Genomic DNA, 22,351 nt, shown 5'->3' on the forward strand with positions numbered 1-22,351 from the left:
GAAATTATCGCATAGCGAGAATGCTAAATTATTAATAAATATAGATCAAGTTTGTAAATTTTTAAATTTTTTTATTCACATACAAACTTTGCGTTTTAGTATTTTAAATTTTAACATGTGACGTCACAAAAGTATTGACCCCCCATGCCCCTTGTCACACGATGTCACACTTCGGTGATACCCCCCCTCCCCATTAACGTGTGACGTACTTTATGGATGGCCCCTTTGCTGAAGTCGACAATTATGGTGACCTAGGTCCCTAAGCCTACTCCTTACGTTTAATAATAATGTTAGTGGATCGGAAGGATCATGATTATCATGACGTTTTGAGCGGGTGCATCCACATCAAAGACTTGTAAAACTACAGGACCCTGAGTAGTATTTCATTAATACTATAATATGCTGTATAATAAAATTGTAATAATAATAATAATAAATAATAATAAAATTGTATGACATATATTATATTTTGGTGGTGCTTTATTTTCAACAACTTTAACAATTACCAAAATCTAAACACGTAAATTTATTACATAAATTAGCTTACTAATACTATCATTTACATTATAAACATTTCTGTAACAGATTTAAAACCATATCGAGGGGTGAAAGGCTATTTGGTTTAAGCGACATTTCGCTTAATATTTATCTTTGTATTTAAAGGTACGTTTATTTGGTGTCAGAATCAGCAGTGCGATGTTTTTAATTGAACTTCAATTACGTTTACTCCAGTCAAATACTAGCTGAAGAGGTTTTTTTTGTTATATTTTCTAAATTTTAATATTTAAATGGTTCTCCGGTAAAGTTGCAAAAATGTCGCTTAAACAAAATATCCTATCACCCCTCGATATAAAGATTCTTAAACTATATCTATAACAAAGTTGGAAGTTTCGATTTTTCTATTATTAATTAAAACTAATGAATTTTATTTAGTAAAGTTTGTTTGAACTACAGGATTATATAGCTACACGTTATCGCGGCTGCCTGGTTCTGTCGCCATCAGCGCGGTGGATTCGTTGGCTTCAACAGCTTTTTCTTCGATGACAGCGAGAGCTTCTTGCACTGAGGTCGCTCTGAATGACTGTTTTATAACTCCTTCTATGTTTTCCATTTGACTCATCAATTCTACGGGAACATTATAAAATAGTATCTTCTGATTGTCATTCTTGATTTTTTTAATAACTCTTTCAAAAACCTGGAAGCATGAAAATAGAATAAGTTTATGATATTGCGATAAAGCGCTCAATATTGTGCTTCTCATGTCCCACGTCGCGTGCTCACGAGCTGGTCTCTGGTGTCGACGTAGACCATAGACCACAGTTACGACCAGGTAAATGTTGCCTCCTATCTTAAGATTTTTTACGATGTCGGAATCTCAACACCCGAATTTATTAATGATTCACGTGAAAAAACAATAAAGTATGGAGGGCAGTACTCGCGCTCGCGGCGTGTCTCCGGAGCCGCGAGGACTTGCACTGTTCAAACAAAACGTACGAGTTCTAATAAATATTTTGTAGTCTTTTAGAATTTTAATTTCCACGACATCATTCCTTTCTATTGGAACTCATCAGGTTTTTAGTCGCACTTGCCTTAGATATGGACTGGTATTGGCTATTAACTGGTGGTAGGACCTCTTGTGAGCCCGCACGGGTAGGTACCACCACCCCGCCTATTTCCGCCGTGAAGCGGTAATGCGTTTCGGTTCTAAGGGTGGGGCAGCCGTTGTAACTATACTGAGACCTTAGAATTCATATCTCAAGGTGGGTGGCGCATTTACGTTGTGGATGTCTATGGGCACCAGTAACCACTTAACACCAGGTGGGCTGTGAACTCGTCCACCCATCTAAGCAAAAAAAAAAAATCTGAACGAAGTCTTTGGGCTGTTACACAATATTACTTTATATCAATTTGATTCTGCTTTTGACCGCACGCCCCGGAGCCCGACGCGCTGTGGCGGTGGCGGCTCCGGTAACCGCTTAACGATTCAATAGTATACCCGTTTCACGTCGTAAATGAATCTATACATATAAATAAAATTTGAGTGTCTGTTTGTAATATTGAAATAGCCTCTTTTTAATACATGCATATGAATATATAATAATATACGGTACATACACCAAAATAACATTTTTTACAATTTTTGGAGTTTACTCCTTTAGAATCGATTTACATATATAGGCCCGGGGTATGAAAATTATGGGGACCAAAATCGTACTAGCATGTCACACGAAATGCGTTATGCGCCTGATTGGCTCCTGATTGCGTGATGCGTGCGCGCGCCAATCAAAATCGTACTAGCATGTCACACGAAATGCGTTATGCGCCTGATTGGCTCCTGATTGCGTGATGCGTGCGCGCGCCAATCAGGAGCCAACGCGCGGCCGCGTTATCGCAGGTGACGCCGGGCTGCTGCGCCGGCAGTCCGCCACAAAGCCTCGTACTGATCGCGCGTTTCTCTCATTATTGTATTTTCATATATTTGTTAGTCGTTTGTTTTGTGTCTCGTTAATTTGTTAATAATCTGTAGTGTATCGTGTTGTCGTAATATAGAACTATTTCTCGTATTGTTTCGTTTAATTTTTTATATCCAGTAAACTCCAGTCGTGCGTCGGAGCGGACACACACACTTTTTTATCTGTCTGTCTATCTGTTTGTTCCAGTTAATCTCTGGAACGGCTGGGATATATTTTGAGGATACTTTCACTGATAGGGAGCTGATGACATAAGGAGTAACTTAGGTTACTTTTTTAGACTAGATTCGCCCCGCGGCGTCATCCGCGGTACGACAATAACCGCGGCTAACATCGCGGGACTCAGCTATCAATAATAAAATTTAATGTTTCTGAAGCGAAGCGAGGGCGGGTCGCTAGTAATAAATATTTTTTCAAAGGTTAATACTGCCTATGAAAGCTTTAATACTAAGCTCGGTGCGGGGGTGCTTATTGACAGTAGGTCTGTTGGAGCTGGACTCGGACCGACCTGCTGCGCGGTGTAGTCGAGCAGCGTGAGGCGGGTGCAGTCCACGAGCAGCGCGCGGGGGGCGGAGCGCGCGGCCGCCCACAGCAGGCGCCGCCCCACCAGCTCCGCGCTCAGGTACACGGCGCCCTGCGTCACGCGCACCACGCACACCTCCCCCGACCCCGTCTGTATGCGTATGAAGCTTTCAACATAGCGAAGTGGTACTTCACGCCTGGACTAGGACTCGCTGTACAATGTACAGGGTCGCGGCCTCTCAAGTACATGGGCTGAGGAGCCGGATGAGGAGGACAGTGCGCACCTTGACAGCCGCCGCGTGCAGGGCGGGCCGCATGAGGCGCCGCACCAGCAGCGCCAGGCTCGCCAGGATGCCGGCCAGCACCGCCAGCTCCACGTTCAGCGCGATGCTGGTCACGAAGGTGAGCGCCAGCACGGAGAGCTCCATGCGGTCCCGTCGCCACAGCCGGAGAACTGTTTCAATATCTATCTGCAGTTTTGGGGCAGAGGAAACACATTTTTTCTAGACATTCACCGTAATAAAAACAAATATTAACAGTTTTTTTGTTTATTAATTGCGTAGTGCCGACGTCACAGCCGGCGGGGAGAGGGGGAGGGGGCACGCTGCGCCACCAGCTGCTCAGCTCTATGTACAAGCTCGAGAGCACATTCATAATTGAAGTGAATACTTCTTAGTATCGTTGTGATTCGAGAGTCGATTAAACGAAAAAGCGACACATAAATTCATAAGATGTAACGTGGGAGAAAATGACATAAGAAGCATCATACGGTGTTTCTCTTTGTGCTCTACTTCGTACCTGATATTAAAAACTTAAATTCTGAATACATCTATGTAGTATATACAAATAAAATATAAAATAATTATCAAATATTGCATCACTATGACCAAGCCTACAATTATCCTCTTCCTAATTTTATGTTCGTCTCATTAAAGCCAAAATTTTTGAAAGTTTCCTTTCTACCACTTGTGAATTGGACACAGGTTTTTTAATGGTTTTAACAGAGGAGCTGGCGGCGCCTCACACTTCACAGCAGTACTCCCCCCTCAGTGTAACGTGCTCCTCCTGATCCACTAACAGTGCCTTTAGGTACCACAAGCACCGGTCATAACTACCGGGTTGTGCATCACAAACCCGTTTCTTGCGACGAAGGACGAGTAAATTAACCCATAGACACAGCCTACTGAGTTCCTCGTCGGATCTTCTCAATGGTTCGCGTTTCCGATCCGGTGGTAGATTCTGCGAAGCACTGCTCTTGCTAGTCAGGTCTCGTCGTCAGGTTTACGCCCCGTGAGCTCACCTACTTGTTAGGGTTACGCTGACATAGCCTCCTCAAGGCCATCAGCTTAGATAGGAAAAAAATGTGGCGTGACTGCCGTACCATGAATATGACCGCGCAGATGAGGACCGACGACAAACACGCCTTTGGGATAAAGTAGAAGTATTGTGTCAGGAACACCAGCGCCAGCAGCGTTATTATACCTGGAAGCAGAATATGCATTACATATAGCAGATTAACTAAGACTGGATCTTATTTATTATGTTTCATTATCTTGATTAATTTTACATGTGCTGTTTCTCTATTGCACATAACGAATTACTGTCTCGGCTACAAGATAAGCTTATATTGAAGGTCAAATTTCCTATTATTATTTATTATTGACAGCTTTCAAGATTAACCTCCGCGGGCAACTGATCTTAGGTAATATGTGCTCTTCTACACATAATAAAATACCTAGTCAGGTCATAAATTCTGTCACATGTTTAATGTAAAATAATTGAAACAAGTTTATTCATTATGTAACCATTCATATACCAAAATGAACTTAACAAAACATAGATTCTTATGACACTAAAGTTTATTCAAAATGACCTCCGTGATTTTGAATACAGGCCTTCAATCTGCGCGGCCAGTCGTCTATCGCAGCACGAACGAGGTCCATGTCAATATCGGCGGCTGCCTTAATCAAGGATGTCTTGAGTGACTCCAAATCGGGATGAGGCTTTGAGCACGCCTTTTCCTCCAAGTGTTGCCATATCTTGTAATCTAACGGATTCAAATCTGGACTGGAGGAGGGCCAGTCTTCGTGCCGGATGAAGTCGATTTCACGCGCCGCCAGCCAGTCTTGTGTGCTCTTCGCTCTATGAGCTGGCGCCGAATCTTGTTGGAATACCCAGTGCCTGTTATTGAACATGGTATGAGAAACAGGTTCCACAAGGTTCGTCAGGACTGTATTTTGATACACAACTGCATTCTTTTTTACACCTTTTTCACAAAAATGTACCTCTGTTAAGCCCTAATAAGAAACTCCCAACCATACCATGAGCGAGGATGGAAAATGACCTCGTTGGACACGCGGAATACGGTTGCTCGCTTCTTCACTACTGTGTGCGTACACCTTATCATTTTGTTTGTTGTAGCTCTCTTCTACGGTAAAAAAATTTTCATCCGAAAAAATAATTTCTCGATATTTTTTTCCCGCGTACCGCTTCAACAAAGCGCGGCATCTCGTCAGTCTCAGGTCCATTAGACGAGCATTCAAACGATGTCCTGTTTTTCTTCGATATGCCCGAAGCCCTAAGTCTTCATTTAACACCCTTTTCACCGTGGTTCTGCTTAACCCCATCTGAAGGGCCAACAGTTTCTGCTTACGTTTGGGATTTCTTTGAATTCGCGCCTTCACAGCTTTTATCACTGCTGGAGTCCTAACAGACCGAGGGCGACCACTTCTTGACCTGTCATCTACACTAGAGTCTTCATTGTATCGTTTGATGGTACGATAAACGAATCTTTTGGTTAAATTCAAATTTTTCAGTATGTTAAAAGTTTGAATTGGCGCGTAACCGCAACGATGCAACGCAATAACTGCAACACGGTCTTCTTTAAGCGTCCACTCCATATTTAAAAATGAGTAAAATTCTAAAAGTATACATTTTTATTTTCATGAACAATTCGACGTTCGAATTCAATAAACTTTTTTGTGGCCAGCATTCTAAAAGAAAAGTTTTTACTGTGTGACAATACTTATGACCTGACTAGTTATATTAAATTTTATAAACAAATATCGTGCGAAGCGCATCCCGACAGCTGGTCCAGCGTTACGTCAATAAGCGATATTTTATTTGATTCTTAGGTTAAGAAAATCCCGTACAATTGAGTCTTCATTTTTATACACTATCTAGTTTTGTTTTTTTGGAAATTTAATGATCTGGTAACAAGACCTTTAATACTAGTGTAGAGATATATACGACAAAGGGAAGATCTTCCACCGAGCGGGGAGGGGCGTACCGGAGTAGAGTCCGGCGGCGGGGGCGCGGGCGGAGGGGGGCGCGGGCGGCGGGTGCACGGGGCGGGGCGGGGGGCGCGGGGAGGGGCGTACCGGAGTAGAGTCCGGCGGCGGGGGCGCGGGCGGCGGGGGCGCGGGCGGAGGGGGGCGCGGGCGGAGGGGGGCGCGGGCGGAGGGGGGCGCGGGCGGCGGGTGCACGGGGCGGGGCGGGGGGCGCGGGGAGGGGCGTACCGGAGTAGAGTCCGGCGGCGGGGGCGCGGGCGGCGGGGGCGCGGGCGGAGGGGGGCGCGGGCGGAGGGGGGCGCGGGCGGAGGGGGGCGCGGGCGGCGGGTGCACGGGGCGGGGCAGGGGGCGCGGGGAGTGGCGTACCGGAGTAGAGTCCGGCGGCGGGGGCGTGGGCGGAGGGGGGCGCGGGCGGCGGGTGCACGGGGCAGGGCGGGGGGCGCGGGGAGGGGCGTACCGGAGTAGAGTCCGGCGGCGGGGGCGTGGGCGGAGGGGGGCGCGGGCGGCGGGTGCACGGGGCAGGGCGGGGGGCGCGGGGAGGGGCGTACCGGAGTAGAGTCCGGCGGCGGGGGCGTGGGCGGAGGGGGGCGCGGGCGGCGGGTGCACGGGGCAGGGCGGGGGGCGCGGGGAGGGGCGGCGCCGTACCGGAGTAGAGTCCGGCGGCGGGGGTGCGCACGCCGCTGGAGTGCGACACGGCGGAGCGGGTGAAGGCGCCGCACGTCGGCATGGCGTGGACGAACGAGCCGGCGATGTTGCACAGGCCCAGGGTCATCATCTCCTGAGTTATGTCCAGCTTCTCACCAACAGCTACAAGTGTCAGACATCACGTTAGATACATTTCTAAGTGATAGGTGGCGGGACTTGGTTTTCTGTTCTCGTGACTCTTAGTAAAATATTTAAAAGAATTTTGGAATATTATAAGGAATAAAATTTAAAGCGCAACAAGAAATATTTCTCAACCTACAAAAAGCCTTTGCGATGGCAATATTGGCAAGCACCATGACTATCGGGAGCATGAGGACGCCGCTGCCGAGGTGGAGCACCATGTCCTGCAGCCGCAGCGTGCTGTTGTGCAGGGAGGCGCTGAATGGCGGCAGCGAGAGTGGGGGCAGGCCCGGCTCCACTAGACCTGGAACACGTGTCTTGAATTTAATTAATTTAGATAGTGAACAACATTCCTTGTACACAGCAGCATAACGGCACTCAATTAGTCACTTCAACTTGTCCTATAAAGTAATTTGGTTGATAGCGGTTGACCTATCTTAACCACAGCGGGGTAGGGCCGCCGTACCGCGGAGATCGGCATCGTTGGTCGTCGACTATAGTCCTCGGGGTGGCGCCGCGTGTTTGGTTGTAATGTTGGCCGTGGGAACTTTCCTACTCTGACCGGGTTGACCGGGACCCCGGGCGGGGTTTTTTTTTTTTTTTTATTGCTTGGATGGGTAGACGAGCTCACAGCCCATCTGGTGTTAAGTGGTTACTGGAGCCCATAGACATCTACAACGTAAATGCGCCACCCACCTCGAGATATAAGTTCTAAGGTCTCAGTATAGTTACAACGGCTACCCCACCCTTCGAACCGAAACGCATTACTGCTTCACGGCGGAAATAGGCGGGGTGGTGGTACCTACCCGTGCGGACTCACAAGAGATCCTACCACCAGTGATTACGCAAATTACAATTTTGCGGGTTTGGTTTTTATTACACGATGTTATTCCTTCACCGTGGAAGTCAACCGTGAACATTTGTTAAGTACGTATTTCATTAGAAAAATTGGTACCCGCCTGCGGAATTCGAACACCGGTGCATCGCTACATACGAATGCAGCGGACGTCTTATCCTTTAGGCCACGACGACTATAAACTTTACTTGAAGGGGGACATTAAAGCCGTACACCACGCGCAGGGTTTGATATGACCACTGTGCCTGCGTCCAAGATTGAAGAGTCCACAATTGATGCCGTTCGTGCCAAGATGGAATAGCCCATTAGGTTTAGTTAGGAAAAACATGTACAATATTTCTTTCTATCGGCTCCGGTAACCGCTCAACACCGACGTGCTGTGAGCTAGTTCCCCGTATATACAATAGCCTTAGTTAGCCTGACCTCGGCATGCGCGCGGGCCACAGCGCGAGCTGGTGAGGGTTTGTAGCGGTTTATCTCCAGATCCGCACTACGATCGAAGCTGTACCTCTACTCAAGTCTACTCTAACGGTGTTACCTGACAACTTGAACATTGGTTTCTGAGGATTGTGTGTGTAGAAAGCGAAAACAGAAGCCGCGAGCACGACGATGGCGTTCCGGCTGATCGACACCAGCCACAGAGCCTTCTTCAACTTCGTCTGTTTGGGGCTCACTTGCACGTCTTTCAGTTTCTGAAATACACAATATTTACTAGTAGCTGCTGTAAAGAATTCACTAGAACTTACTGATAGCTAACAAGAACGCTTAACTGAGTCAATACAAAACGTTATCAGTTAGTAAAGAAGAAGGATTGGATAGGTGTCTATCTATAAAATTCTTCGAACAAAAAAAAAGATTATTAAGAAACTAGGTCCCCACGTCCTCGTGCTCGCGTTGTGCTATCAATGGGCCCGAACACTCACCGGCGGCAGTGCCGGACGCCGCTGGACTCTCGAGCCGAAAGACATTCAATCTAACAGTCTTAAAAATTAAGGTTCGCTTTTGCTCGTGCCTGTTTACTTTTATTCAGAATTGACATGACCGATTTTATTGATACGATTACAAAGATGCTCAATACATGTCAGCTTAATTATTGTTACTGTTAAAGTAGCGGTTAACGTATATCGTTGGGCCCGCGGTCCGCTCCCAACATCTGCGGACCGTCAGGTCCCACACACGGCGCGTGTCCCGGGAGCGGACACCTCGTACGAGGTTCGGCCCCCTACCCGGAAAAAAAAGTCTGTAAATCTGTTAAAATATAACATATAGCAACAACATAATAGGTTGACAACTTTTATAGTGTTATCTTTAGAGGGCTGCAGAATAAGATATACCTATGTGGTGTGATTTTGTAGGCAGCTGATTTTAAGTGACGTTAAACACGTATTATGAATGAGGACACAGCTTGCAACATTTTGACGTTAATTTATCTTATATATGGTATTGTGCAATTTTTCGCTAAAATGATTATGTTTAACAAAAGGTCCATAACCTTAATACGTTTATAGCGATCTATTTAATTTTCGCAGCAAACAGGCTTCTGAAGGATAAAAGAATTGTTTGATGTGTAGTGATAACGTCAAACTAAGCAAATAACCAATTAAAATTTATCTCAAACGCTTTTTTTTAATTTGAATTGCATTAATGCCGCGCAAATATGACTCGAATTAAAGTTGTATATGATATTAATAATTATTTTATTAAGTTGTATTCTCATATTGTGCAGTTACATCTTCTTGATCGTAACCAAGTTTCTTCACAAGATCTGATTATAAGGTTCATAATGTTGGCTTCGCTTGTGGTATCAAACCAAACCACTTCTACCACTGAGCACTCGCCCCGCCCTGCGCATGCTGGAGGCCACGTCTCAGTTCTCAGGGGTCGTCACACGATGCCAAAGACACTCTTGTGTACTCCCAATAATTAAGAACAACTTAGATTTACCTTTGACATCGAACACCGCTCAAAATTACAACCCAAAGAGCGTGTGGCTCTCGGTAATTGTATTTTAATAAAACATTATCTAGTACATTTTATAGTGTCAGACGTTCTATATACTACATAACTACTTATATACATATAGCGTTGACAACTCTTTAGAAGAGTTACATCAGAGAGAGCGCACGGACGCGGCTGCATGGCGTATAAAACTAATTATTTTAGTTATCATTATCTGATATTGCGGAGTATACTAAAAAATTCAAATGAAAATTTCTAAATAACTAAGGAAATTGACGTTGGTTTTAGAAATATAGAAGGTTCCGAACTATCAAAAAAACCGGGTTCATATTTCGTTACATCTTGAATGTCATGTTCAATGTATGATAAAAATTCGATGACACGATTTTTTTTATTGCTTTGATGGGTGGACGAGCTCACAGCCCACCTAGTGTTAAGTGGTTACTGGAGCCCATAAACATCTACAACTGTAAATGCGCCACCCACCTTGAGATATAAGTTCTAAGGTCTCAGTATAGTTACAACGGCTACCCCACCCTTCAAACCGAAACCCATTACTGTTTCACGGCAGAAATAGACAGGGCGGTGATACCTACCCGCGCGGACTCACAAAAGGTCCTACCACCAGGAAATGACGATTTTTCATCGACATATACTCGTAAATTCCCAAATACTACCCACCCTCAAGAGAAGTAGAACGGTGCAGCAGACGGCCCCAAGTGCACAGTCAGCCAGCCTTATGTCCCTCCACTTGCTGACCACGAAGTACACGTTGTCCGCCACCGACTCCGCGACGAAGCTCAGTCCTATCAGCCCCTTCACTTGTCCGGCGACGATGATGATTGCGGTCGCTGACGTGAAGCCGCTCGTCACTGAAGGTGATATTAAATCTACTAGGAAACCTGAAAAGAGCAATAAGTGACTGTGAGTATAACGGGATCAGACCAGGCTAAACAGATACGACCTGTTCACAAACGACTTTCACGAAAATAACATCTATACTAATATATAAAACTACAGTGGTTTTACGGATGTTCCGTTATAACTACTGAATGGGGCGGGTTGCGGGGGCGTTCATGATGAGAATGTTTGCGGGGGTGAGAAATAATAATGTTAATTTTAAATGCCCAGCGAAGCGGACGGATACAGCTAGTCGTGTAATAAAATTAAACCTGTAAAATTAGTAATTTCAATGATAATTTCAGTGGCGTATTGTGTGTGCGCAGGGGTAGGTATCACCATACCGCCTTTTTTCTACCGCAAAGCAGTCTTGTTGTGATGTTTATGAGCTTCCGTAACCTCTATGCACTAGGCCGACCGTGAGATCGAATGCTGGTCTATTGTGCAGTAAGAAAAGGTTCTCTATTAAAGTTTTTAAATTAATGGCGAAAATAACATTCATCATCATCATAGAGTAATTTAAGGATTGGTTGCAAGAAATTACTAGTAAGTTTTTCAAACATAGCTTATAACAAATGAAGAAAAACAGGTACTTTTTATTACTTGTCCATATCTGCCCCTGGCATTGCTGATGTCCATGGGCGACGGTAACCACTCACCATCGGGTGGGCCGTATGCTCGTCTGCCTACAAGGGCAATAAAAAAATAATCATTTGTAGCAGCCGAAGAGTATAAGTACTTTATAATTTTGAAACTCACCCAATCTCAAAAGTCCCATAACAAAGACGATACATCCGGAAAGGAACGTCAGTAGTACCACGAATTCAATGGGCAGCTCTCGGCAGATCTGAAGGGTGAACAGCGCCATCAAGCTCGTCGGACCTATCGACACCTCTTTGACTGTACCCAGGATGACGTACAGCATTGTACCTGGAAAATTATATTTTCGTCTTCAAAAAAGAAGCAACCAGGACAAACTATCAAGATTAGATTTTTCTCTTTGACTGAAAGTTTATTCGGTCCTCGTGGTGTTTGTCCGTGGGATCGTTATACTCGGTGAATTTTGATGTAACCGTTTCTCACGAATGAGTTCCAGGACCAAGAACGTCCTAAAAAAAATGTGAAAAAAGGCTGTAATAAAGCAAATGATTGTAAATAATTGAAATGTAATGCTCACTGTATGTATTGGTACTCGCTCTTGCCCCACCTTTTTTGTGCATCTTCTTATAGCTATTATTTCATAAATTGAAGATAGTTTAGTGTATAAGTCTTTGTTTGAAATGTTTGCTGGTACATATCTGATTATACCTGTTGTTTCTATTTGCGCAGCCGGAATAAATGCTTTAAGGTCGTGTTTGTTGAGAAAGGTGTTGTTGTTAATGAAATTATTCGCTGTATTAAACTGTTTAAATATTACTGCTATTTTATTTGCATTTATGCATTGTATAGCTGTCACTCTTTTTACTTCACTTGAAAATATATGGTTAAGATAGATAGGGCTCTTATTGCCTATTCTATCCTTGTTGTTTGTGGTTTCAATGAAAACGTTGAAGTCTATATATGTGGCATTTCCCGATATAGTCTCTTATAATCGGGCGTAATATATGGTGAATAGTCAAACCGCTCACCGCCGCCGCCATCACCACAGTCCGTCGAATTCCCTCCGTCTCCGACCTCATGCCGAGGACGTTTGTGTGAGGTGGGCGGGTTATGCCCGCCCACCTCGTTTCCCACCATTCTCACAAATTCACACACCTAACACGTTTGTTTTGTACCAATTTTTAATAAAGAGACTAAAGATGAAATAGAAAAATAAAATAGAAATAGTAAAATGAAATAGAAATTTTTTTTTTCTTCCTGAATCGGTTTTCTTTAAGGTTCCCGCCAAAAAAAAAACCTCGATGGACTCAGTGAAGAGCAGGTAGACATTACCATCTTATCGGCTCCTCACGCGAATCTATTATTCGCTCCGGTTCTAAGAAATTACTACCGACAAGGTGGAGTAGATATTTGACTAGAATTACTCATGAGGCGGTGAATTCCAAGTTGTGGTTCCTCTGAGCGACGCCTCGCAAAACATTAGTTTACTTTGGTGGTAGAATTTATATAAATGTCGTCTTCAGTCAGACGAGCATACGGCCCACTTGATGGTGAGTGGTTACCGTCGCCCATGGACTTCAGTAATGGCAGGGACAGAGCCAAGTCGCTGCCTACCGAAAAATATTATAAAAAATTTGTAAAAATTTAAAACTTTATCAATAAACTGGACGTCGTGGATGATATTGAACAGGTTTATTGGTACAGTCGAAATTGTACTTATTGTCATTGCGTGTTCTTGCTTGCTGTAAATGTAACTATCAGCACTTGCGCAATAACAGTGAAGCAAGTAAACACAATTACCTATAATATAAAGATGATTTAGGGGATAGTACAGACGGAAGACTCTCCACTGAGCAGGCTAGTTCTATCAGTAGACCTAGTTGTTGACGTTCGGAGCTCATGGATGACAAAACTGCAAACTTATCTTGTTTGTAGCGTGATGTAGGTTTTTCCGAATACCGAATACTGGATTTCTATTCCGTAACAATAGTCTTACTTTTTACTTTTGACTTACATCTTACTTTTGACAAAGCTAAAAACAACAATTTGATTCCCGATCTAATAAGAAACGTCCTGAGTGCAACGCTTGCTCGTAGATTTTCTACCTTTTAAAAAAAACAAGAGCTATGTCGTTTACGTGTAAACCCTCGTAGGCTTATAAAATTAAATTTAGGAAATTTTATCAGAAACACGTCTGTCTGCGTATACTACTGGGGAAACCCTGTAGCAATGTCACTTTTTAACGTGAACATAAAAAAATAACTCTATCTGAAATAGGCTATCATTTCGTTCATTTGTTGAGAATAAAAGTTTTGTGGATATAGTACATAGATAGGTACATGCGTAAATAAAGTGATATCTTTTATTTAATTGAGCTTTGCGTATTAAATTTTAAATTAACCGTGTTTCATAGTCAACGGAATTTTCTTTTGTAAATTATGTGTAGGCGTGCTCTGGAAAATTGTTTGTGTTGAGCTAGTTGTTTCAGTTACGTCGCCTATCGTTACTCGCCTGCGAGCATAAGTCATACTTACTTCCTGCAATGCCTTCCGAATGCTATTTTACTAGGGGCTACTAACTGACTTCAGAATGAACTCCACCTTTTTTCTGTGGCAATGATGTGACTTGTCTTTGTTTAAGTGAAAACAGACAAAAGACAGTCAGAATTAACCACGAATTCGACAGCAGTGTTCACTGAATATTGTACCAGCTTATTATGCATTGGCCTATAGTGTTGCCGGTGATTACGGCGATGAGTTATTATATATCCTGACCCCAGCTCGTAATAATAAGTTTGAGACGTCCACCTCATATCTCAAGGAGGCTGGCAGCTCCCATATTGTGCTCTCTTCTCGTTTTTTTAAAATACTTTTTTATGTTTCGCCACTAAATTTCGTCGACCTTTTGTCTAGGCTCAGCAGAATTCGGCGGCAAGCGGCTTGAATCCATAGCCCTTAGTGCGAAACACCCTTTAAAGTAGGTTTAAAGGAGTCTTCAGCCGTAGTCAGAAGTTTGGCTGTAACCCTTTACCATCAGGTAGACCGGGAGCTTATACCTTTAGTTGCTAATAAAAACCAAGCCTTTAACGCAACCGTCATGCTATTAATAATGTCAATAACATTTCATTAATGGCGTCGATGAGCAAACGAGCATAGAATTTAAATGAACACGACGTATATGGTACTTTTAAGAGTATAATACTTCGCTTACCGTGTCTACAGACCTGAACGATTTTAGATTAAAGATTTTTTATTATTATATTATAAAATCCAGTTATTCAAGCATTCTGTTATCATTAATGCAATTGGATTAAAACTTTACACTCTTAGCAGTTCAAATTAAGCTTTAAGTGAACCTTCCTAAGAAGGTAAGATCAATATGAGGCGGGGACCGGCTCATCCATTTATATTAATTTAGTTTAATGAAGGCTCATTTGGCCTCGAAATAGACTAGCACCTCCCATCTCCTCCCGCGTGTATCGAAAGAGGCGGCTAAGGGATCCTCCATGAAATATGCAGCAGCGTTCTTCGAGTATTATAGAAGTATACTGCAATCGCCAACACGAATACCAAGGGTGGCGATTATGGAAACCCCCTAAAAATGGCTGACAAAAATAAAAACTGGCCCCAGTCTCCGCCAGTTCCGCTATTCACGGTACAGTCACGGTGGCAGCCAAGTTAATGGTGGAATGGGGTGCTTAGAACCTAAGCGTAGCACGGGTAGGGTCCCACAAGATGACCGACGACTTGCTAAAGGTTGAGTGGATTCGCTGGATGCAGGCTGCGCAGGACTGGTTACTGTGGCGAGCCTTGGGGGCCTAATAAAAAACCATTTGCTTTGCTTCTGTCAACATATTTATCAATCAGTGACTTTTAAATAAAACTAGGTGACCCGGCGAACTTTGTTCCGCCTTAGAGCCAATAAATGAGCAGACTTTTAATTTTATCCAGGTCAGTTTTTATTTGTCCCGGAATGGCTTTCTTAATGATTACCTATCTCGGCACAATAAGCTAATAGAAACTCGAAACAAACACATCAACCGATCAACTTCAAAATTCTCTTATAATTAACCATAGACTTACATTACGTTTAGCTGTCAGTTGTGTTCTGTTATTCCATATTAGTTTCATTTTGTTATATATACCAAGTTTTACGTCACGTCCCACGGGAACGTGATAAAAAGTATCCTATGTACTTCTCCTGGTTCTAAGCTACCTCCCCACCAATTTCCAGTCAAATCAGTTTAGCCGTTCTTGAGTTATATAAAGTGTAACTAACACGACTTTCTTTTATATATATAGATTTATGCAACACTGTACAGTAAAATTAGTTGTTCTTAAAGCCTGTTCAAATAGCCCAACAGTTGGAATGTTAGGATTAGGATCTATGTCAGAGTAGTAGTATTAATAACAGCATCTGTTATGGTTACTTTACGCAGAAAATAGATGGACCATGGAGGCTGTCTGGATGTTATTAGCTAGTAGTATTCGTTAGAATGTCATAATAAACTCCGTTCTCGTCATTTCTCTAAAATTTTTGCATAACTTAAACAGAACAAACAAAAACATTGGGTGTTTATTTTAAAAAACACTTTTAGCACGTGACACGGAAACTACAATGGTGGAAATGGAGTTTTGTCGTAACACTAATAGTAAATAATAGATCTACAAAAGTAACTCGAAAAGATAAACTTTAAAAATAATTCCACAGCTTGCGTAATAGATAAGAAATAAATAAACATTTGATGCATCTATGCAGTCCATATCTGTGGAGAAAAACCTATTTCAAATATTAGTTACCTTATCGCCCAGTATCTGAGACTTATTTGGGTTTATAAGTTATATGTTATGTTATTGAATTTGATTTTGATGAATTTGAATAGTAAATATTTTCATAATATTTTATTGGTGATGGAAATAATATTTTATTAATTCACATTTAATTGCCATTCACGTTCCATTATAAAAAGGCACATTTAAAATCCTATTTGGAAAAAAATAATCAAACAAGAGTTACAAAACGCGACAAAGATGTGGAAAGGCTGCAAAATGGAATAGACATTGTTACATCGCTAGATAAATATTCCTGATTCTACTCACCGATAAAAGAAGAATACAATCCATATTGAACAGGTAAGTTAGCGAGGGATGCGTATGCAATGCTCTGCGGCACCAGGGTAAGGCCCAGCGTGACCCCGGCCACCAAGTCCGCCACGGCCGTCAGGCGGTCGTACTGTGGAGCCCACTCCAAGATCGGCAGTCTCTTCTTCACAAGCCGACGCCAAGTGCGGTTCTGTTTATCGCTCGTCGTCAGCGGGAGTCCGTCGTCCACATTCATCATTCAGTTTTAGTACGTAGTGTGTAGTGGTTCATGAACTGACAGCGGGCACTGGTCGGGCGGCACTGGCGGCGCTGGCGGCTGCGCGCACTCTGCTGCTACTCGACTTATCAAGCGAGCGTCGAGCCTGCTGGAGTCAACACTCCGAACAAACAATTCTCACTTATCTTTGGAATTGAATTCATCTGTTTTTCTTGAGATTTGCACGAGTGTCACCTTCGCACTCGGACATGTTTGCCGCCTATCGTCATTCTCTGTATAATATTTTTTTCGTTTAGATTACTTCATTACTAGAAAAAAATGTAAATGTTGTTCAAATAATTTTCTAATCCTATGCTAATGATTACGATGATTATCTTAGGCAATTGGATTAGTTTCCATTGTTTCTCTATTCATTTGAATTTGTCGATTAGACCTTAAGCATACAAATATATTATTAAATACATACATTGAATAGTTTTTGAGATCTATGAAACATCGATTGACTGGTATGGCTGTATGGTCTCATTTATTTTCAGAGTGACACTGGGACATGGGTCTTTATGGAATATGTTTTATATTTTTTATTTAGGTACTTGTGGGAATAAATAGTTTTGTTCAAGTAAACAGATTAGATAATAATATGTTAATTCCAGTTCATATAGTAAATTTCAATTGATCGAATTTTACATAATAAATTCATTACCACCCCCTTCACACTATACAACGCAGTTATAGTAATAATTAGATAGTGCTTTCTGTAATTTTCGCAATTTGTAGATAAATCTGGAACCACTAGTTCTTCTGTATCCGTCCTCGGTAATCACGAAATTATAAACTGTTCAAAGCGTCGAACCTTAAATAAATCAAACTCAAGTTTGAGCCGCGTCTTTTACTGATAGCTTTTTTGTTTCTTTTTGTTCGAATTTTAGTTATCATGTGAGTTTTAATCAAAACTCACATTTTGTGAGTTGCAGCGCTAGCCGTATTTAAGTTTTGGTCTAAAACATTAACAAAATCTACTTAACATTCATTTAAAGTACCATAATGTTTAACAATCCACTGAGTTTCTCGCCGGATCTTCTCAGGGGGTCGCAATTCCGTTCCGGTGGTAAATTCTGCGAAGCACTGCTCATGTGTGTAGCAAATTCTCTCAGCTTGAGCTCGTGAGGTCACCTACTCGTCCGGGCGTGGCTGGAATAGCCCCTTAGGCTACCAGCGAATAGGTAAGAGAAATAAAAAAGTTCAACGTTCGCCTTTAAATTTCTTTTAAATCGATACATTTCTTTTCGTACGTTTATGGGACTGTGGCAAAAACATCAGCAACAAGTGCCGAGAGCAGTGCTCTTTTTTAAGATTACATGCGTAGCACAAACATTTTTATAACATTTGTTATTGATAAAATACCGTGCACATAATATCTATTGTTTAACTAAGAACCGACGCCGCGACGCAGTGATTCCAATCCGGGTGCTTACTTATTTTATATTGCTTCATAAAACTAACGATGAATACAAACTGATCAACAAAAAATTTAAATCTGCGCAGAAATAAGGAAGTGATAAGAGTCTCAATTTGATGCTAGACAATGAACGCACTGTGTCGACACGTGTTCCAACAGCACGACGACACATGTCACATGGAAAGGGATAAATGATGCTCTCTCTGTTCCCACCAATAAGTTCGAACCCCTACATTTTAGACCTCTATTAATTGATTTATGCCTCTTGAAAACACTTTTTTCTTTTTCTTTTTTATTTATTGCTTAGATGAGTGGACGAGCTCACAGCCCACCTGGTGTTAAGTGGATACTGGAGCCCATACACATCTACAACGTACATGTGCCACCCACCTTGAGATACAAGTTCTAAGATCTCAGTATAGTTACAACGGCTGCCCCACCCTTCAAACCGAAACGCATTACTGCTTCACGGCAGAAATAGGCAGGGCGGTGGTACCTACCCGCGCCGACTCACAACAGGTGCAATCGTTTTGGATATTTAATAATGTATTTTATATTTTTAATAAATATAACAAATACAGTTAATCCAAGTTATAGTTATGCAACATAGAGATCATGTCACAAGACGTGTGGCGGTAAGTACTCATGTTGTGTTCATAAGCTCCAACAAACACGAGATGAGCTGGACCGTAATTTATTAAAGCTTAAATTCGTTGTGGCTCAAAAGATAAGCCTGATCTACGCGCAACAAACCATGTGCCAATGTCGGTGTTCGAAGCCTATAGGCAGATAGCATTTTTGATGACCAAAGTTTATGGTTACGAATTATTTTCACGATAGAGGAATAACATCGGGTAATAAACATAAAATCCGCTAAAGATAATTTGCGTAACTGCTGGCAGTAGGGCGTTTTGTGAGCGTACTCCGGTAACTACCATCACACTGCTCAATTCTGGCGCGAAGCAGTAGGCAGCCGTCACACTACACCATAGGCGTTAAGACACAAGTCGGGCGCCGGTAATCACGTACTTATGTCCTCCGGTATCCACTTAATGGCCGTTTTCCAATTACAGCACAAGAGCGCATTATGCGGCATAATGCTCAACTAAGCTTCAGCATAATTCGGCATTGTGCGACACTGAGTCGCATTATGCTCTGTAATTGGAAAACTACAATTGAAAAACTACAATTACAGAGCATAATGCGACTCAGTGACGCACAATGCCGAATTATGCTGAAGCTTAGTTGAGCATTATGCCGCATAATCCGCTCTTGTGCTGTAATTGGAAAACAGGGAGTTCCAGATGGGCCGTGAGCTCCTCCATTCGTCTAAGCTACGATAAGTCACCAAATCGTGAACGTCACCAGGCGCTGGTGCCACGCCGATGGTGTTACAGGCTCACCGGCAACTGTTTGATTAGTGATAATAGTGATGCTTGTAACAGGCACATATATATGTACGTGTATATTGTGCCCGCGTCGTGTGATATTGTTATAAAAACCTTCACATATTTACATATTTTTGGAGACAAACAGTTACATTATCTTTTTGCGATTCTACATTAACATTGAAACGTAGCGTAACTGTTTTATCTGTTATTATTTCTAGTTTTTGTTACACTTCTGATTCGTGAGTTCGGTTGCACGTTTAATAAATAAATGTACTCACTGTTGCATAGCAACATATTATTGCTAACATCATGTATGTTATTCACAGTTGGGTAGTGACAGTTGAAGGGCACGGCGTATTCAGTTCACAGCCGAGGGCGCGACGCGGCTGATACAAGACAAGAGGAGAGCAGGTCCGGGAGCCGGGGCTTCACTAATCAAATTTTCACTTTTAGACCTCGGCCATTTTATCACTTTAATCAGGGTTGGTGAACGGGCAAACTGATGAGACAGCGCTCCCAGTTCAATCCGTCAGTGGGAGGCCGCGGCGCCGCGACATGTGTACGTCTGTTTGTTTTGAAGTTGGTCTCTCAGTTGCGTTACATAAAACAGCTAATATATTTTTCCATCTTCACACATTACGGAGTAACACGTATATTGATGCCCGTCGAGTTACTCTTGCGACACAAATCTAATTTATTTACATTTAAATCATTCACTAGTATGTTTATGGTACTTTTTAAATTATATTTCTCTATAGGTACGTGCTTATCAAGGGCTTTATTTTTTATGAATGTAAAAGTAACATGTTATTGCGGGTGTCAACTTGTTAACGTTATCACTGGCATGGGTGGCCACTGTGGTTGGAGCAGGGCGATAGTCTGCGGTGGCCGGTAGCGCTTAGGGTGTAAATAATGTGAAATATCTTATGTGATAGTTGAAGGTTCGCCGCAATTTAAACACGTTTTTCTATCTTATTTAATATAATAATTACGATAGCTGCTAGTCCAGCATCCCTCGCACTTCTTTGAACGTAACTGCTGTCAGACTGGATCGTCATGTTTAGCTTCGGTGTGACGAGACGCCTAACTCCCATTCTATCATTCTGTATAGTGATCGCTGGTAATCTAAGGAACTATTCGAGCTACGCTCGGAAGCGTAAAGTGTAAAGCTCGGAAGTCGGCCCTAGTAAATGTAGTGTTTCGCTGAATTTAGTACCGGATATAACTTACGATCCACTAAGAAAATCTGACCAAAAATTCAGTGTGTTGTGTCTATGGATTAGTTGACACGCGACCGCTGCTTGATGAGTCTAAAAGCACAGTGTGTGTCCGGGGATGCGACCAGACATGTTGCGGGAGACGGCGGCTGCGCGTTGCCCCATCGCCCGGGTCGGATGACTGGGTTAGATGTGGCCACATTAAGAAGATTAACGTGCTGCGTCGCTTTTTTAAAGAATATTGAAAGAATATTAAGACATTTTTAATTGGTGTTTGCTTCAACTTTTTTACTTACAGTATTCTGTTATCCAAATATTATTATTTTTTATTATACAAATCAAATCAAATCAAAAAAATTTTATTCAACATAAATGAAAGTACATACTTGTTGAACGTCAAAAGAACTACCGCCAATTCACAAGAACTAGCCTCCGTCCTGAGAAGAACTGGCAAGAAATTCAGCGGGCATGTCTTTTTTTTTTTACATATGAAATTATTACGATACAAAAACGACGTATATAATATATTTGTACAGTCTGTTCTGTCCGGAAGATTTGTTTTGTCCCACTTCCCGCGGCTCCCGCACAGCCGCGCGTGACGTCACTGGCGACTGCGGCCGGGGACTCGGTACAGATTCTGAACTACATACGATACGATTCTTGAACTTATTTAAATGCGGTTCGGTTGTGTTATGCACACACACACAAATAAAGACAATAAGTCCACGTTATGCGATCTTGATAAGAGCAGGAATGATAATGCGCCTCCGAATTAAATTATAACTAAGTACTTTATAACAATATTATATAATGAGGAATTTTTTCATGTTCGTGTTTTTTATCATTAGTATCTACCAAAGTGATGCAAAAATATAAAATATAAAGATATGGTAGAGTGGCAGCGTCTCGTGCCGTCCCGACCCGCAGTAGCGTCGCGACCATTATATAGTGAGACGCGGCGTAGAGCGCGGGACTAGGGCGCTCGGCGCAGCGGCCACTGGGCGAGCTCAAGGAATCAGCAATGTAACGACATGGAATAGCACTTCGGGAGTAAGCTCGTTGTTGTTCTAAGCTAATTAAAATAGTCAAAACGGCATTGTCACCCAGACAGTCTCGCCTGAAGTGCGAGCGTCATTCTCGCTCCGGCCGCCGCTGCTACCCGCCGCTGCTACCGGCCGCTACTTAATGTTGTCTTCCTACAAACGACTTTGTTCAGTTTAGTTCCCTTCCACCTGTAAACTATAGAAGCGCGTTGAGCCTGAGAGGTGGACTCCAGCTTTTTATTAACGCAGTTGGGTTGGCGCCGTGCTCACTGAATCCCACCGAGACGTTAACTTTACTCTCATGGTGAGAGATGCCGACCAATTGTTAGTCGCATAACATAACGACTGGCTCTTATTGCACACCGGCGCGACTGTACCGTTGCCAGAAAAAGTCAATTTAAATATTTTATTACTTCTATTACATACATATACACATACACATATATGTACATCTGTATTGTACACACTCCCGACGCCGCTAAGGGCTAAATTTGCTTTA

At 42.7% G+C, this 22,351-nt stretch overlaps 1 protein-coding gene and 1 long non-coding RNA gene across 7 annotated transcripts; one reads left to right on the plus strand and one right to left on the minus strand.

Annotated features, from left to right (window-relative positions):
* Positions 1-448: 448 nt before the first annotated feature.
* Positions 449-21,428, minus strand: LOC101745863 (sodium-independent sulfate anion transporter). Of its 6 annotated transcripts, XM_062673492.1 has the most exons (12): positions 19,871-20,379; positions 17,783-17,951; positions 16,523-17,050; positions 11,583-11,753; positions 10,605-10,825; positions 8,503-8,656; positions 7,248-7,412; positions 6,929-7,090; positions 4,375-4,475; positions 3,278-3,463; positions 2,980-3,144; positions 449-1,195 (listed from the first exon to the last, which is right to left on the minus strand). In XM_062673492.1, the coding sequence occupies exons 3-12, from the start codon at positions 16,761-16,763 to the stop codon at positions 965-967; spliced, it is 1,797 nt and encodes a 598-aa protein (XP_062529476.1). In that variant the 5' UTR covers positions 16,764-17,050; positions 17,783-17,951; positions 19,871-20,379; the 3' UTR covers positions 449-964. The 6 variants fall into 6 exon arrangements, with proteins under 6 accessions (XP_062529476.1, XP_037872597.1, XP_062529477.1 ...); XM_038016669.2 differs by lacking the exons at positions 17,783-17,951; positions 19,871-20,379 and adding an exon at positions 21,196-21,426; XM_062673493.1 differs by lacking the exon at positions 19,871-20,379 and having other exon boundaries at positions 17,783-18,069.
* On the plus strand, positions 1,195-3,863 carry LOC134200500 (uncharacterized). Its single transcript, XR_009975460.1, has 2 exons — positions 1,195-1,330; positions 2,950-3,863. It is a non-coding gene; the product is annotated as an uncharacterized LOC134200500 (long non-coding RNA).
* Positions 21,429-22,351: the final 923 nt, after the last annotated feature.

The sequence above is a fragment of the Bombyx mori genome, chromosome 17 (genome assembly GCF_030269925.1).
Source record: "Bombyx mori chromosome 17, ASM3026992v2".
Lineage (NCBI taxonomy): Eukaryota > Metazoa > Arthropoda > Insecta > Lepidoptera > Bombycidae > Bombyx > Bombyx mori.